The sequence below is a fragment of the Glycine soja genome, chromosome 12 (assembly GCF_004193775.1).
Source record: "Glycine soja cultivar W05 chromosome 12, ASM419377v2, whole genome shotgun sequence".
Taxonomy (NCBI): Eukaryota; Viridiplantae; Streptophyta; class Magnoliopsida; order Fabales; family Fabaceae; genus Glycine; species Glycine soja.
In genome coordinates this window covers 13,987,612-14,006,881 of record NC_041013.1, presented here as the reverse complement: position 1 = coordinate 14,006,881, position 19,270 = coordinate 13,987,612, and the positions used below count along the sequence as shown (strand labels likewise).

General features: G+C 31.2%; 1 protein-coding gene and 2 long non-coding RNA genes across 3 annotated transcripts; all 3 read left to right on the top strand.

Annotated features, from left to right (window-relative positions):
- The first annotated feature begins 1,966 nt into the window (after positions 1-1,966).
- Positions 1,967-2,849, top strand: LOC114377971. The gene is made up of 2 exons (XR_003659237.1): positions 1,967-2,245; positions 2,396-2,849. It is a non-coding gene; the product is annotated as an uncharacterized LOC114377971 (long non-coding RNA).
- Positions 2,850-14,337: 11,488 nt separating this feature from the next.
- Positions 14,338-16,022, top strand: LOC114378789 (probable serine/threonine-protein phosphatase 2A regulatory subunit B'' subunit TON2). Its single transcript, XM_028337410.1, has 5 exons — positions 14,338-14,412; positions 14,484-14,582; positions 14,995-15,153; positions 15,263-15,334; positions 15,886-16,022. The coding sequence occupies exons 1-5, from the start codon at positions 14,338-14,340 to the stop codon at positions 15,949-15,951; spliced, it is 471 nt and encodes a 156-aa protein (XP_028193211.1). The 3' UTR covers positions 15,952-16,022.
- A 68-nt stretch (positions 16,023-16,090) lies between these two features.
- On the top strand, positions 16,091-17,789 carry LOC114378416. The gene is made up of 4 exons (XR_003659327.1): positions 16,091-16,257; positions 16,350-16,397; positions 16,593-16,663; positions 17,601-17,789. It is a non-coding gene; the product is annotated as an uncharacterized LOC114378416 (long non-coding RNA).
- The last annotated feature ends 1,481 nt before the right edge of the window (positions 17,790-19,270 follow it).

Genomic DNA, 19,270 nt, shown 5'->3' with positions numbered 1-19,270 from the left:
ACCAATGGTACTATAACATTTAACTGTCTATCGAATTAATTAGTGGCCAGCAAGATCTACTGTATGCAGACGCACAACAGTAGAATAATGAAGAAGTGAATGGAATAAATTAATAAAATAAACAGAATGCGATGAAAAATAATGCACTTTAGAAAAGATAATTTACATGCATGAAATGCCACCATTAAATTGCTGAATTTTGTCGCCATGCCAAGGTTTCTCGCGTGGTCATTCATCTTCACTTTGACTCTCTAAGCCCTTTATATCTAGTCATCAGTCGCTAATGCAAATTGCATTTTAGGACAGACAAAATGAATTAATGACAGTGAAATAGATAGTTTGACCTCTTGATTTACAACAAACCAGTCTAAGTTCGAATCTAACATGTTTGTTTGTTACAATCAATTGGACTTGTATACTAATCAGGAGAAGAAAATGTACTATTCATCTTATTAGAAAACTAAGACTGAGAGACTTAAATTTTAATCAAATTCAATGAACTATTTACATCATAGAGACATTCATAAAAATAATTCCATTACACATAACCAGAAAGACCATAAGACTACATGCCAAAAAAAGGAGCCCAATTTGTTTAAGTATTTTACTTGTGAAAAGGCCTTGGAGCAATAGGTAGTGGGTTGAGAAATAAATTTGAACGAAAATCTCAATTGAAGCCTAGTCATGCATTTAGACCATATAACTAATATAAGATGCGCTTACCTTTAGTTTAATAGAAAGCGAGCAACATCTTTGTTACATTAGATCAGAAAGCACAATGCTGATAATTTTACCAACATGTGTACTCTTCTTTCGGGACAAGTTAGTTATGTTTTGCTGGGATTATATCCATCATCACCACCCAAGAGAAAGACAATAATTTCGAAGAAGCAGGAGGACTCTTCCAAAATGTTAGAATATATTTGCAAATTGGTTCAGAATATGACTGATTTAAGTGTGTATTTGATTTTACATGGAATTCTTCAAATACAATGAAATATTAGTTAACGTCATTTTATGTAAATATTCACATACTTAATTTTAAGTTGAGGAATTAATTATGCATTCAAAATTAATTTAATTTAATTTGAGTTGAGACAAAATGAATTAATGAGACTAAAAGAGATACTCTAATCTCTTTATTTACAACGAGATCAATAATTCAAGTCTAACATGTTTATTTGACACAAACAATTGGACTTGTACACCAATCTCAAGAAGAAAATTAACCACTCGCATTAGTAGAAAACTAAGACCGAGACTTAATTTTAATCAAAATTAACAAACCAATTACATGAAGAGAGTAATTCTTAAAAATAATTCCATATTACGCATAACCAGAGAGACCATAAGACTCCATGCCAGAAAATGAGCCCAATTCGTATAGTTTTTTTTTTTTTTTTTGTAATTTACTTGTGAAAAGGCCTTGGTGCTTGCTATAGGTAGTGGGTTGAGAAATTTGAAGGAAATCTCAATTGAAGCCAAGCCATATGCATTTAAACACATTGCTGATATTTTAGCAACATGTACTCTTCTTTGAGAACAATTGTTAATTATGTTTTGTTAGGATTCTATCCATCATCATCACTCATGAGAAAGTCAATACTTTCGAAGGAGAACGACTCTTCTCCAAAATGTTAAAATATTTACAAATTTGTTATGATATGCATGACTAACCTTGATTTCAAGTTGAATTCTTTAAAATCACATAAAATATATTTTTTTATTAGCAAACATAATTATATTATTATAAAAATGATACTAGAAGTACCAATAAAAGTAAACTTAATTATTAATTTTATCATAAAATTATATTAAAATGTTTAATTGAGTCTCTAAGTTTTTTCCAAGATTCAATTTATTTCTTAATTATTTTAAAATAGATCAAGTTGATCCTTTCCGTCAATTAACTAATGAGTTAAGTTATTGTCCACCTCAGATATGACATGGCACAAACACTGTCTTATTCAGCCTCTAAATCCTCATCTTTTTCTTTCTTCTTTCATTCCCAAATTTTAGGGTTTGCTCACCATAATTGGTGGTTGCAATGTCGCACTTTGAATCCTTTGCTGGTGCGAATTCATCCACACTCCAATTGTTTTCCAACGTTGATTCTCGTGGTTCTTCGGGCATGGCCAATCGCACATCAGCACCAACTTGCAACTGTCCTGACATCGCGATTGTGCGAACTGCAATCACAGAAAATTACTATGGAAGGAGATTTTGGGAATGTCCCAACTACAAGGTGAGAATCAATTTTCTATCTTAGATTCTTGCACATGTATCTGTGCATCAATATTTTCCTTGTGGCCTTGCACTTTTCTATTGATTACATGCTGAGTTCCTACGCTTAGCTTTTCTTTTCTTAATTGTTTTTGTTTGGTCTTAATTATAGCGGCTGCATTGTTGAATTTTCACAAGACTACATGCTGAATTGCTAGGCTTAGCCATTTTTAACTATTGATTTATGTTGGTGATTGAAAACAACGTGGGGTTGACAGTGGATGCAACAACTTTCGATGGCTACCAAATGAAGTAGTTGATGACAAAAGCCTAGTTATTGTTAGACAAAGAAGGAAGATTGTGAAGCTTGAGATGTCGTTGAAGAACAAAGACAAATGGCTGAAGTTTGTGATTGTAATTTGTTGTTTGCTGTTAATGTTGAATGTTATAGTGATGAACATGTGGTGGAGCACAAGAAGTAAAGACAGGAGGAATGTGTATCTTAGGTAGATAGGAATTATAATGTTTTGTTGTAGTTGAAGTTGGTGTAATGAAGCAGGTTGTAGCAATGAATTCTAATTTCTATGAATTAAGACTTTTATCTCAATGATGATGCATTTTTGGTACTCAGACTTCTATTGTTTTCATTGAATTGTGACTTCTATCGTTTTCATTGAACTGAGACTTCTATCTCAATGATGATGACTTCAAAATGTATCGTTGTAACATTATAAAAAGTTATTATTTGTCTCTACACAATTACAATGCTGCATAATACACAATAGCCATAAAATTTGTAACTAAAACAATAACTATAATGCTGCCACATACATAGCTGAAAGCATAATTCAAATTTATATATTCCAAATGTCACTACACAATTACCATAATGCTACAAAATACATTCCAAATGTATTTCGAAATACAAAGCATCCATATTTGCAAAATACATTTCAAATATATTCCCAAAAAAGTGACTTTAACACAAATAAAGCTAAAAGCAACTAGGTGCTCTTTTAACTGGTAGTAATGGTCTTCCTTCATCAAGACATTACAATCAAAAAACAAAATAAAAGAGATAATTCAAAGTCCCAACATCTTCACAGCTTCCATGGTGTTCTTTTAACTGGCAACTTTTGTATGTTTGAGGTTTTCTTCGGGGCAAGCCTTGTGTTGACAGATTGGCTTTTCAAAGACTGGCTTCCAACAGGTTGACTTGCAACAGTAGGTTTGGATGATGCAGTTGGTTGCGATGGTGTAGGGGTTTGTGTTGCAACAGTTGGTTGGGAAGTCCCTAGGGTTTGTGTTGCAATAATTGGTTAGGATGAGCCCTGGGTTTGTGTTCTAGCAGTTTCATCTTTGCTAGTTGTTCGATTGTGGCCAAATTGGTGGCAGCTACTACATTTCTTTTGAACACCTATCCTTCTCACCGTTGTATCATCCCTGGTTGTTTCTTCGGGCTCCAAAATCCTTTTTTTTTCTTTGGTCTTTCAGGCATCGTGTTCACATGTGGTGGGAGTACATCATGACACCAAGTTCTTTTCCAGACTTTTTCCCCATTAACTGGATGAATTATGGGTGCATAAACAGCTTCATATGCCTCTTTTCTAAAACATGTAGGAATATAGTTCGTTGGATCCTTGTACTAGAACTTCATGCAAGCAATTGCATGATTGCATGGAATTTTTGTCATAAGCCATTTTCTACAGCTGCATTCTTTGTTTTTTAGATCTTCTGCAAATTTGTCAGCAAAGCAATTGACATGTCTAAATTTTCTTCTCCAGCATAACTATAAAATTAAAGACAACAAATCAGTGTATTAGTATAACAACAAAACAATTAGCAGTTGATGTGTATTAAATAATATCGTGGCAACCACATACTAGCGAAACCATTTTCTTTTTGTAGCCTTTTTCTTATCTTTGGCATAATGTTTCCCCCCTCAAATGTTGCTATATTGTCTCTATTCCGAGTCCACCTATCCATTAAGTAGGTCTAATGTCTTCCAGCATATACACAACAGCCCTGGTTCATGAATCAACAAGAACACTATTGAATGCTTCACTTAGATTGTTCAGTTGTATATCAGAATTTGAATCAGATTTGAACCAAAACTTGCTCCAAAACCTAATACAATTATCTGTTGTTAATGCAATTTACTTGGAATAAATTAATGTCTTGCACAAGTAAATAAAGTTGCACCTTTGTGGAACTTTGAGTAAATACTTGAAAGCCTCCAAATTGACTGCCTTAATTTCTTTCATGATTTTCTCCCATGCTTAGGGATATGTTACTTTGTCGGCCTTACACATAAGATCCTTTATCCTATGTTTGGATGGAGAATTTAAATTTTTAAAACAAATTCAAATATACAACATTTTAATTGTCTTAATTTAGATTCTTTTTATTTTATAAACATTTTGTTTGGATGAAGCAATTCAATTTCTTGTATTTTAATTTTCTTGTTAGATAAAGTAATTCAATTTTAATAAAATTCAAATTTTCTTTTTTAAATATTTATTTAAAAATTAAAATTTCAATATTGAATAAAAATAAATATTAGCCATTTTTTAAATAGTTAAATATTAAAAATATATTTAATGCTAGACAATATTTAATAATCAATTTTTTAATATTTAATAATTAAATAATCAAAATAATTTTACTAAATCATTCACGACCTAAAATCATATATCATCTATATTGATGTCACTTCACTGATAATACTAAATCATTCACGAAATATTTTGTAAATTAGAGGGTCCAAAACAAACAACATAATTAAACAATGATAAAAGAATCAATTTTTTTCTTGCTTTGTAAGAATGCAACTCCTCTCTATTTCTTGTTCATAATAACCTGACATAAAAGAAACAAAATAATATAAGTTACAACAGGAAAAATAGAGTGAAAATATCACTTCAATTAGGCATAAAAAAACACAATTTTCTAATTTGAAAGTTGAAATTAAAAATGTAGACAAAATGTTACTTACCAAGTTTCATTTTACAAGATGTGTTAAAACATAATTTGTATTTTCATAGATTGGAAGGGCTTTCACAATAGCTAATTGTTTTGGATCATCAGCTAACCATTTAATAACTTTAGTCCATTGTTTTAAGATATGGTATCAAAGTTGTCTCACGTAACACTTGTATCTTTTCTACCATTCGAACAAAAGACTTGGCCATTTTATCCGAAGAAGTTGTTATTCCTTCTTTTTCTCCGATCTTTCTCTTGTGAGAATGTGTGCCAAAAGAAGTTGAACCTTGTCTTTTTTCTTTTGTATTAGAGCTTGATTCTTCTATGTCTATCATGAATTTCACTTCATTTGTTTATCTACTCATCACTCCATCAGCATCCTTAGTAGTTTCAGCTCGATGATCAGTGACTATCTTTAGCACACAAATATACTATATCATCCCATTTTAGAAGCACCTTGAATCGAAATGGTTTAGTCGATTTATGTGACTGAACAGAAAAAGAAAAAAGTCAAATCCAATTTGATTTGAATAACAAATAGCAATATATTAAAGAATACTTATAATGCAATATTCATTCCAAGTATTTTCATCCTCAACTGTGATCATGTGTTTAGTGCCATTTCAATCAAATCCACTCTGGCCAAGAATGTCACTTACAATACCATACCACGATCTCCATAATTTGATACAGTTTTTGACATTATCTAATGTGGCATTAACATTGAAGCTTGTAGACAACATTGCGGTTGCAACATTCAATGCTGACCTTTTCCAACCTTCGTCGCCCTTGTTGCCCAGATTCCTTTGATCTCTCAGTACGTACATCAGCCAGTTCCATCTCCAAATTCCATGTAAAATAACTTCTTCTTGTTTCCTCATTATTTTTTCCTAAAATTTTTCTTTTTGCCGTCATTTTTTTATTAGATGACTCCATTGAAGTTAGTCACTTGTTTAACTTGCACATAACAAATATTAGATACAACCTACTTTATTCATTTGATTAGTCCACTACACAATCATAAAAAATATTTCAAGCAAAGTTTTTATGAAATAGCAAAGTACATAAAAGTCTATCTTCAATAGCAAAGTCCAATAGTAACAAAGCACACTAAGGTTTGTCTACAATAACAAGATACATCTAAAAAAGAACTATCCCTAAGCAAAGTTTCTTCTAACTTGATAGTTAGCAAACATATTCATAGCTAATGTATCTTGAAATCTTGTCCATTTCTCAATAGCTTGAATAGTTGTGATATCATCTATGACATTATTTTAAACTCCTTCCCTTGATTGATGGACTAACTCTTCATCAACAACAGATGAGAATTCTAAGTCTTTAACTTTTAAAAGTTGATCAGTTTGTTATTTGTCTCTGATGAAATTGTGTAACACAAAAGAAGCATTGATAATTCTTATTTGTGTCTTTATATCAAAAAATGAAGGAGTTCTTAATATACTCCATCTTTTTTTCAAGATCCCAAATGACTTTTATATTGCATTTCGGGCACTTGCATGACGAAGATTAAATAACTCCTTGTAACTTTGGAATGTTTCCAATCCACTCACTGAGATGATGTCTAATCCCTCGATATGGTGCTAAAAATCCTAGACCATTGGTATATCATGCATCCATGAGAAAGTACTTACCTACAATGTTTAAAATAAAAATCATAGACTTAAACTAGACAAAAAAAAATTATTTCCAAGAAATATTACTAGTTGAAATTTCAAGTTTGTTTTGATGACATAATGCATCTTGTAATACCCGAGAATCTCCTACAAACCCTTCCCTAGGTAACACATCAATAAACCTTAAATCTGGACCACAAGTGGCTAACACATTTGTAGAGACATCACTCTTTTTATTACAATATCTAGGTCTCTTATCAGGAGAAACTGTAACTGAAATATGTGTCCCATAAAGTGCTCCAATACATCTTTAAAAACAAGACAATTTTTTTTAGATTTTAAGAAAATTTTATAATTAACTAATCTCTCCTAACAATTGATAAACTTACCTCAAACCATCTCCACTTGTTTGCTTCCGCACCTTCTAAAGTACAAGGTTGAAAGTTCAAATAATCTTTACTCACTTTCATTACCTCTGTCAAGACATCATTGAATTGCCTACTTATGGTTTCTTTAAATCTACAATAACTAAATTGCAATACCTGTATTTTAGGTTGTGAACAAGTAAGTATATGTAAAAATATTGCTACTGCTTCAGTTGTTGGAACATTTCTTGTTCTTACTAATCCATCCTTTTCTTGTAAAATTCTACAAAGGTTAAAAAATGCACTTTTATTAAGCCTCATTTGTTCAATGCAATCTTTCTCTGTCCCTCTATAAAGACGATTAAGAAAGCTGCAACGTTCTAGTTCCCAGTTACGGGTTAATTCCTTAACAAAATAATTATTATGATACCATGTCACTACACCAATGGCCATATGAACAACACAAGCAACAACTAATAAGATTATCTTCTTATACTCTTTTCTTTTAGTTTTCTTGAAGTAATTGCAGTGTCAACTATGTTAGGATCCATTTCTTCTCAATCCAAACTGCATGATAATTATATAAGGTAATCTGTGTATATTGTAACACCCTCTACCCTCACAAATAACGAATACAAGAAAATAAAATCATGTGGAATTTTTTTTTTTAAACATACTGACTTTAAATTGATTTCAAAAGATAAAGGGTTCACATTCACTTAATGAAAACATAGTAGAAATTGTTCGATTAAAAGGAACAAAGTTATCCTGGTTCAAAACAAGGTCGTCTATACTGAATGAATAAAAAAAAAACTAAAACAAAAAACATAACACAACTATATCGTTTACGGAAAATATAGCATGCGAAGTAATTCCTATGACCCAATGTCACACTTATCAGAGCATGTCTCTATCACAAATTAAGTCTCTCCGGCTCTAACATGGGATTCATCATATGATGGCTCACCTGAACAAATGGTAATCAGCCCAAACACAAACACACACCGGGAATGAGTTATCACATTCATATATGATAAAATGTTAGAGCATGTGAAACATATAATACTTACAACTAAATTTATATAATTAACACCATTTCAACAAAATCACACATATCATGCACATCCATTCAAGTTCATCCACTCCAGAAAATAACATCAAACCACAATTATTAATCCAATGAAAGTCAAACACATGCGTTATGCAACAAATACTCTAGACTCAAGCCTACATGCAATGTGGTATCATTTTTCAGTGAAAAACCTTGTCGGACGCCTAGGAGTACATGACAGGACATGCCTCACAATGGGCAAGTCAGGTCACTCGCACTAAGTGAAATCATAGGAAGATCAGTCAGGGTCACACTGTTTTGTGAGAATGCTCCAATCATGTGGGATCGGCACAGACTTACAGGAGCACTCAAACCGGATGACCCCCAAGGCCTACACTCCGAAGAGTCTGTCAGGGCCTCTCCCTCCTTATTCAGGTCCAACAAAAAAAAAAACATTTGAACACACAGACTCTACCTATGAATTATGCAATGCACACAACTACTCAATTGTTTTCAAAATCTTGATTGTATATATTTTTAAATATATATATTTTAACTCAGTGCGCCTCAAGTGATTAACTCGTCGGATTCCCACAGTGGATCTCATCACAACTCATCGCGCATTAACTCGTCGCCCTTAAAGGGTCTTACAGTTGTGTGATTACATAATTCATGACTCACAACTCAAAACATACAACATCTTAAGACTCATGTAATTCACAATCCATTACGTATCAAATGATTATCACTTATACATCATCTCCATCACATTTTTATAATAAAATAATTTATCGCATCTCATGCACCCTACACATATGATTCAATAGTAACATTTACTTGACATAACAAAATATAAATTAAATTAAAATATATTAATTCAACAAAATAAAATAAAATAAAAACTTTTACAATAATTAATTTATAACGTAACAAAAATAATCACTATAAAAAAATAATTTCTATAACAACCTTATTTTATTTATTCTTACTATTATTAGTATTGTTATTATTATTTTTATACATAAGAGTGAAAATGCATACTTGGAATATACTAAGACAAAAATAAATAGAATACCAAATCATTTTTTTTGTTATACTTCCAATATTTCTTAATGCTCAAAATATATTAATTCAATAAAATAAAAATAATTATTATTACGCAATAAATTTACAACACTGTTTAATTTATTTTATATATATATATATATATATATATATATATATATATAATTGAAAAAAACAAAAAAAAAAAGCATCTGTATCAATATTATTATGGCTACACTTACTAGGATAATATCTTTAATGAATAATATCTTAAATATATATATTATTGCAAAGGGATATATAGCTGCTCAAAATCCGTTTCTCAATTCAAGTTGAAGAAAAACATTAACAGGCATATTCTCTATACTTTAAAAGGAACGTTTGATGCTGGAGTTTATATTTTACACCATATTTAATTGATTATTATACATATATAACATAAAAAATAATTTTACAATAGTATTTACTTTATTTCTGCAAAGCAATAAAATAATAATTTCATAACAATAATTAATTTATTATATATATATATATATATATATATATATATATATATATATATATATATATATATATATATATATATATATATATATATATAACTAAAAGGCTAACAATATATGTTTAATTTCATAACAATAAAAAGCAAGAACCTGGACACGAAATTAAGCTTCCACCAAAATCATGATACCAATATGAACACGTACAGTGAAATCAACTTTCACCAAAAGTATGATATATATATATATATATATAAAACGAACGTGTATGTAGATACAGAGCATGAAATTGTAACGTTAACAAAAGGGAATACACGTATTGCATTGTGTAGTGTAGGTGGGAATTGCAGTCTCAACAAAAGAAATATATGCAAAGCATAAATTTTTATTACAAACAAAAAAAAATATAATTATTTGGCCAAATTCCTTCATTCAAAATGATAATAATTCAGTGACACATAAAAAAAATAATAATAATTCCCAAGCACAAAACAACAAATATTATATGTGTTAATTAATATACAAAAGAATTCAATCATAACAATTGCCACTAAAAAAAAACTTGATATACACTAACACATATATCATATAGAATTTCATGATAGTAGATATTATACTCAATTTTGCGTAAGAATTATTCAATTTTGAAAGCATCATGAATTAACATTTTATAAAAACAACCCAAAATATCCCAAATTTGATCATCTAGGAATCCCTATACACGTTCCTTCTAATTCCCAAGCGTGAGTAACTCATCCCTTGTCTCGATGTAGTCGCTCAAACGTTCTCTGTTAGCAATTGTGGCGTTTCTGGTGCTCTCTAGAGCTCCTCCTCCGGTTGCTCTGTTAAGGTTAGGGTTCTTGTGCGTCAGAAAAAGAAAAAGAGACAGGAGTGTTTTGTAAAAACTGCTCTAGGTTAACATTTGGTTTATATAGTGGAAATTTATGACCTAATTATATTTTTTTACTTATTTATTTATTTATTAACTTATTGATGTATTATTTATTTATTAAAAGTTAGGACTGTTACATATATACTATTTTGAGATTTAAAACAAATATCAAAACTCACAAAATCAAACAGTTCAATGGAAATTGAATGTAAAATCAAACATCTACATGAAAAATCTTTATTATTATTATGATTTGATATTCTGGCCCTTTGAATAAAATAAATAATTTAGTTCTGCTTCCACTATTTATTAGGATATTATTTGTGTCAATTTACAAGTTAACGGTAGCATAATACCTTTATAATTTATATATGTTTTTCAATTTTAAATCAGTGTCGCTCTCATAGTAACAGATTTCAAAACACGAAAAAGATAAGATAAGAATATTAAATGTGAGAGTTTAATAAGTGGATCAAAGTGACACATAATTGTTTAAATTTAATGAATGATGTAATTTTAAAAAAATGATATGATTTCTCTATAAAGATAAGGTAAGCAGCACTTTGAAAAAAATCAATAGATTAATATTTAATGATATAATAATATAAACAATGCATTTGTTTCATTGGAATGGAGTTGAGAAATGATCTAGATCTACTAAATGCATGAATAGATTAATACAGTATTAATAAAATTTAACCAGTTGTTTCGAATTTAAATCTTAAACATATAGTTACATTAATTAAATATTTGAAAACAAAATTTTATATTCATAATAATGTAATCTAACTTAAGCAAAATTATATCCAGAAAACAAGACATGTAATCTAAAAAAAAAATATGATCTTGCATGTATATATACTTTTTCCAGTCAAGTTTGACCTAAATGATATTAGTGATTGTTATTGAAGAAATACCTATTAAGAAAGTGTGTTCCGTGATTAACTTGCTTAATGTTATAAATTAGCCTTATGATGTTATACTGTATTTCTCTTCAATAGTTCAAACCCCACATTTTTCATGCATAGTGTTAGGAAAGACGGCATGAAGTAACCTAATTTTCTACCCTCATGCCAAACAAACAAACAAAAAAAAATATCAACGAAAAAACTGCTAGATATTAGGATAGTCTATATCAGACTTATCAGTACAGCGTTTATCGAATAAAAGTTAAACTATTATATAAATATTGTAAACGTATACCATTTAATAGGTTGGTTGTTAAATTTTTAAACAAGTCTCTGAAACTTTTTTTTTGTTTAAATTGAGTTTCTGAAATTGTATTTTTCTTTTAATTAGGTCTTTACTAGGTCCAACAAACACCTAATTAAAAAATAAATATAAATTCAAAAACCTAATTAAGAAACAAATAGATTATAGATTTACTTAAAAATGACAAACGTGATTAATAAGTTACCAGCATTTGCATGCCAATGTTGTCACCCTACTTTGTTAAGTTCTTCAACCAGTTTAGAACCTGCAGGGATGGGAATATTGGTTTGTAGAAATTCATAATTACTTTTAATTAGGTCCTGAACTATTTAACATTTTTAAATAGATTCCTGAATTTTTTTTTTCTCTGTTTCAATTGAGTCCTTAAACTCATTGTTTGTTTTTTTATTAGATCTCATAAGGGCCTAATTAAAAAAACAAATACAAGATATCATCCATGTAATTTAGAAAACTATACCAGGAATGATTTAACAGATTCCCTCCTGTGTGAGCTATATCAACACAGATTTCAAAAAAAGGTTTCAACATCAACAATTTAAGACAACACTACAAGAATTTCTATGCTTAGAAGTAATTATTTCAACATTCACACCTTGATTGCTCTAGTGACATTTTATTGGTATAATGCAGCTGTATTGAAAATTAGAATTGGCCTAGAGTGGTAATTTCTTGTATACTTTTGTTTAGCATAGAGTTTCTTAAGACATGAATACCTAAGAAGTGGATAATTTACAAGATCTACTGGATCCCATACAACTGATTTTTACTACAATTCAAAGCCATGAATTCTGACACAGGATCTAATATCTATGTTTGACATGAAGAAATAAAATGTTGGGCGCGGACAAACTTAATGTCATTAAAAAATAAAGGCAGTTGATGTTCCAATAAAGCTACAAAAGTTTTCAATAATGCTTTTAGAAATTTTTACAAGGGATAACAGTGACAACAAATATACGAGTGGTGGCAGCAATAGGAGTAACTTCAATTCTGAAAGCGCAAAGAGTTTCTAGCAAACCTAATGAGAGAAATAGTATTGGCAATGCCCACTAAGGCAACATCTTGCAGTTGCTTATTCAAGAAGCTATCAAAACAACTTGAGGGAGATAAGGCTGAGAGTGCTTTTTAACTTACCAACCAGCCAACTCCAAAGGTAATTAGCAAAAGGGAAATAAAAAAAACAAGTGATGAGTGGACTCAAGGAAGCACAAGATGTACTCAGAGAAAATACCCCGGTTGCTAAAACTTCATCTGTGGGCATTTTTGCTTGTGGAAAAATCTCTATAGAAGAATAGACATAGCAGGGGAAGGAGTAGCTGGGTTTCTGATCATCTCAACAAGATGAGGAGCCTTAGCAATATCCACAGGGTAGATATCAGAAGCTAGATCCTTAATTAGGTTCTAACAGCTAAGGGTTAGAAGCACAGGGCTAGAAGCCTCTAACAGCTAAGGGATAATTCAAAGATCCTGATTCTCCCACTAGAAGATAATTATCTTATCATAAGAAAGATAATTGCATTATCTCAATTGATCTTATCATCCTATACCAGACATGACCTATAAAGGTATGATTTTTACCTTAACCATCTTATACAGGTGATCTAAATTGACAAAAATAATCTAAAACCATGATTTATTTACAAAACATAAAATATGTCATAACGGATTACACAAAAAGAAGAATTATATCAGTTCAAATCAGAAAGTAACCCAGCCCATTATGACATATTAGATTCACCACAATTTAGGTTCGTTCATCTTCTCATGGCATATTTGTAATTATGTTAAGTTAAACGAAGACGGGTGTTGGTGAAAGACCGTCATCGTGTCTAGTACCCTAATTTATTGTCTGTGTCGCGCGTGCTTTGGTTCAATTCTTCCCGTGTTTAGATCGAGTTTCTAGCTAGCATAGTTCTCCCGTGTTGTTCGTGTACCTCCGTCATTAAGCTCGTGCCCCCTGTGTTGAGACCTCAGTCCACGGTGTCGCGTGCCTCCGGCCATTATCAGCCAAGTAAGTGCGTTTTAGTCCAGTGGGCGTCTTCGTCTTCACCTGCCCTATTTTGTGTCATTTTTGTTTTTTAGTCACTCACACCGATCCGAAGCCTTGATGGGTCCGTCTGTATTCTTTGTTCCGTTATTACATTTACTTATTTTACTCCCAAACCCTAACCCTAACCCTAACCCTTTTCCCCTTTCGTAGAGCTTGAAACTAAGACAATTTTGCTTGACATTTTTAAGGAAAAGCAGAAGAAAACCGCCGAAGCTGCTACAATTCCCACTTTCTACAAGAAGGCATGTCATCTCATGTGCTCTTTTTTTCTTTTAACTTGTGCCCAGGCCCTTATGTGTTGTATCCCTTTATGTCTGAACTTTAGATTTGGATTTCTTTGTCTCCATTTTTGATTGAATCCTTGCTATGCTCTTTCAGAAACCTGAAGAAGGATCAATCAATCATAGAGTTCAGAGATTGGCAAAGTATCGCTTTCTAAGGGTATCATTTTCCACTTTACTTCTTTGTTGCTTAAACACTTTATATTTTCTCAACCCTGGTGTGTTCAACAGAAACAATCCGATCTTTTGCTGAATGCTGATGATTTGGATGCAATGTGGGTGTGCTTAAGAGAGAACTGCATCATTGATGATGCTACCGGTGCAGAAAAGGTCTGCCATTTTCTATCTTGCTTCTTCATATTTCCAAATTTTATGGCATATTCAACTAGAATTACCTTATTAAAAGAACAATTTGGCATGCACCCTGTATGTCCTTCTATTAGAGTTTCATTTGTGTGCCATAATGGATTTATGCTGAGACAATATTATTTCTTTCATAGCGATAATTTAAATTTACTCTGTCTATTTTATCTATCAAAATTATTATTTTTCTCTCTGTTGAATGGTGATATAGGTTGCTTCTGTTCATGTAATTTATAATTTGGCCAAGATTTTCACCTTGATAATCTCAAAGTTACTGTAATATTGTTATGGATCATGCTTTTTCTTGAATGCTTGGCTCTTTAGCTTTGTATACTATTTTTAAAGCAATCCTAATCACACTTTAATCTGTTTCTCATAGATGAATTATGAAGACTTTTGCCACATTGCCTGTGTATGTACAGAACAAATAGGTCCTAAATGCCGGCGGTTTTTCAGTCCTTCAAACTTTATGAAGTTTGAGAAAAATGAGCAGGGAAGAATTGCCATTCTACCCTTTTACCTTTATGTGATGCGAACGGTAGGTCATCTGCCATCAAAATTTATTGAGTTGTTTACTCGTACCTTGAACTTGATGAACCTATCTAATGTTTATGACAGCTTGATCAATACTGGTTATGGTTATGCAGGTTTCACTTACGCAGGCAAGAATAGATATGAGTGAGCTTGATGAGGATTCTGATGGTTTCCTTCAGCCACATGTATGAATTCTTATTGCTATTAGGCTTCCAATTGTTTTAAATTGAATAATCAGTTTGATCAATAGCTTTCATCGATGATAACATTTAGTGCATACATTTTGAAGGTCTTGTGTGCTGAACTTAATATACTTTCCATAAACTAAGCCCTACTTATAAGATTTACATCATGTTTTGGAAATGAAATTTGTTTTTGTTGAATGATTAAGCATTGCATGCTAAATGAGTTTTAGGTTCCGTTGTTTTATAGTTGGATTTACCAAAACCTCTATTGATGCCTAAGTCAGTTTTGCTTAATTTCTCATGTGGATGCTATCAGCATGTAGCTTTTAGCTCGTTCAATTTTCCCCTAGGTGGTGGAGGCTTTAGCTAATTACTAAAATATTTAAAATTGAGAATGCCAAAGGAGAGAGAAAATGGGTCTTTGTTACTTGATAGTAGCAGAACATCGCCTTATCCAAGCACCTGGCTCTGGCTCCTTTTATAGACATTATATATGCATTTAATTGCTCTGCATTCTATCCCACTGATATGTCACTTTATGTGCTTTCCAGAGGTCAAGCTCATCCAGTTGGCAGCTTTATCCCCTACTTTGGCCCTTCATTAAAGCTAGACTTTGAGTTGGAAATGGGTAGCTTGTTGTGTACACATTTCTTCTCTAGCCATTTTACTCACTAAAATGCATATGTAACGTTCTATTTAAAAATATAAAGTTGAGGTTAAACATTGTTTCATTTTCTTCTTTGTATATATTTATCATGATACTGCATTACTTTTCTTTTGTTTCAATTTAGATTAAATTATTAAAATCATAGTTTATTTGCAGGCTACTAATGTTGAACCGGGAAATGAATTGGGAAAACCTGTGGATATTAACAATGCTGAAGATCACATCTTTGGACTTGTTCTGCTCAATGACTGGAGTGGTAGTTTCCAATTCAATCTCTCTCTCTCTCTCTTTTGTTACGTTACAGTGCTCAACAAGTAATGCTAGCTTTATTTGAATTATATTTTGCAGCTCGAGATATTCAGGCATAGGGATATATTTCTCTTGGTCCATTTCTTGGTAAGAGTTTTGGTAAGATGTTTCAAATAATTAATTAATTTCTTTTAAGTCCTATGGAAAAAACCTGGGCATTTGGACTTGCAATATATCCAACGTGGATGATTGCACGTACCATTTGCTCTAGATCACTTTATAGTTGTTATTTACTTATTTTAGAGTTAACCTTCCTTTAGGGTGCTAACTAAAATTATGCAGGCACAACAATATCACCTTGGATTGTGACCATGGAAGCATTAGAACCTTTTGCTAGAGAAACCCCAAAACAGGTAACTGGTTTCTTTCCTGGTAACTAGTTTTTAACTGTTCGAATTAAATGAAATTCAAACCTAGGACTATGTTAGTTTTCTTAGTTGTTAATATTAGCAAGTGAGAAAGTGAGTGACTTAGTTGTTAATATTTGTTAGTTTATTTGACTGAGATGGAAAGGAATTAAGGCTGATTACCTATAAATTTGAGGAAAGGTTGGGAAACAACTTGTCATTTGTCACTGGATTACGGCCTATGGACATTGGAAGAGGCAGGCCCTAAGTTCTACAGTGCTGTAGCTGTGGAAGAATTCCCCTACTTTATTAATAAGATACTGGGTTTCTATCAAATTATAGCATATGGGACCGATAACAAAAGCTTACAACAAAATTACTGCTTATTTACTTTCTCAAATATCTGATTAATTGCGCTGCTAGACCTGAATTGTTGCAGCAGTCCTGTGAATTTAATTGCTTGCTTGTTGGCATATTTCCTAGGGAAGAATATAATTTCCCCAATTTATCCATTTTCCGTGTTGGTATATACTGTTCTTACTTATGGCAACTATAAGCATTTTATTACTCCAATATTAATCAGCTTGGTTTTTAATAATGCTATTTTGAAATGAAGTTCTTGAATAGTTGTATTTTTAACAGTTTTATAATTGAAGAGTCAATGGGTGAGTATTGTAAAATTGATTTTGGTCAAGATTGAGCTTGGAATGAAATGATATTCTTGGAAAATTTTATAAAACTATTACCACTAAATTAGACTATTGAGATTGCTTTAAAATGAGGTGTCATACTTGTTTTGTTCATAGCCGAGGTATGATAGTCACTTTTTTTTCTTGATCATCACATTGAAATTTTTATATTCTGTAACATGTCTTGATCTTTCTTATTTATTAGTTGTAAAACTTGAAATATTATGATAAAATCTAAATTTGTTGCTTTGCAGGAAAATGATTATTCTATTGGGTTTGATACTGCTCGGGCAAGATTGTACCTGTAGCTCCCTGAGGTTGGTTTGAATTAATGAAACTTTGATGTGAAAATACTTAGCAAAAATATTTAATCATTTGAGAAAATATTGTATTTAAATTGGTGTAATGAAACTACACATACATATATTTGATTCTAATATATTTTTTCTACCTACCCTAATTTTTTTCTATTATAGTTTTGGTTCTTATATTTTTAAAGTTTGATTTCTAGTGCCATGGCTATATATATTATCTTACATTTAAATTACTTTATTTTTTAATTACAAACAAATTCCCATTTGAATTGTGTTGGGTAGTTGTAAGCTTGTAGGCTTTGATTTTCAGACTTAAATTTAAAAATAAAATTTTGTAGATATGATGAAGAGTTAAAATGGCCGTAAACCGTAAATCCTATGGATTTTAAATCAATTTTAAAACAACTTTAACTCATTTTTTAGAGCAAATAAAAAATATTAATCCTAGTTTTATTAAATATTAAATACAAAATAATATTTATTATGATTTTGTATTTTCAATCTAATATATGTTCTATTTCTCAATAGATTTTATTCTTTTAATAACTTAAAATCAATCTTAGCACTTGGTCTGAATGAAAAACAAATAAAGAGAACTAAATAAATAAAAGAAAATAAGGAAGAAAAAAGAAAGGGAAAAATACAATACAAATATATTATTTTAGTCAATAGAAAAAATAAAATAAAAATCTATTTTTATTTGACTAAGTAGAAGAAATAGTGTATATTGATAACGTGTATAAATACAATAGATATTGTTACTGATCATTGTAACATCTCAATTTTTGTAAACTAGATTAAAAAGATTGTTATTTATAAATAAATAGAGTTTTAAAAAAAATGATGAGATTTTATAAATAAATAAATAAGGAGATATAATTATTAATTAAAATAATGATTTGAGAGAAAATAAAAAGGGTATTTTATTTATTTGTTTGATAGAGAATAAAATAAAGTTTGTTTTTATAAAATAATAAATAATAAATAATTAGAGTAAATAATAGGTCGTAAATGCCCCTAGCTATAAATAGCAACATGCTAGGTCAGTTTTCAGAGTGACTGCTCTTCCTCTGCCTCACAATTTCGTTTCTTCTCTCTTATCCCAAAACCCTCTCTTTTTCCCGCAGGCCACCTAACCTGTCTTAGAAAAACGACGATCTCAGACTCGTTCATCGTTGGATCGTCGTGAAATTTGAGCACTACGTTCGCAGCCCAATTCCGAGCATTCTCACCGTTGGGAATTTTGATATCATGTTTGAGATGAGAGAAATACCTTTCGCATTGTAGTCTTTTCCTTTCCCGCAGAAACCCAAAATGGTCTCAGTAAAATTATGATCCCGATTTTGTTAACCGTTGGATTTTCATGAAATTTGGATATGTTGTTCGAAATTCAATTTCGCACACTTTAACCGTTGGGATTTGTGAGATAATTTTCGTGGAGGGAGAAAAAGGAATCGCATGAAGACAGTACAAGTGGAGGTTTCAATCTCTTCTCCGTCTCTCTGACGTTTGGGAACTCTATCAGAGCAGTCGGAGGAAAAACTGGAGGAATCTCAGGGAACCGCTAGAGATGCTACTGTCGTTGTTGGAAGACACGTGAACCCGCTTAG

Coding starts and splice junctions, on each gene's coding strand:
- LOC114378789 (XM_028337410.1), top strand. CDS start 14,338: ATGCTCTTTCAGAAACCTGAAGAAGGATCAATCAATCATAGAGTTCAG. Junction 14,413..14,483: donor CAAAGTATCGCTTTCTAAGG/GTATCATTTTCC, acceptor TGTGTTCAACAG/AAACAATCCGATCTTTTGCT. Junction 15,335..15,885: donor ATGGTTTCCTTCAGCCACAT/GTATGAATTCTT, acceptor TGTGCTTTCCAG/AGGTCAAGCTCATCCAGTTG.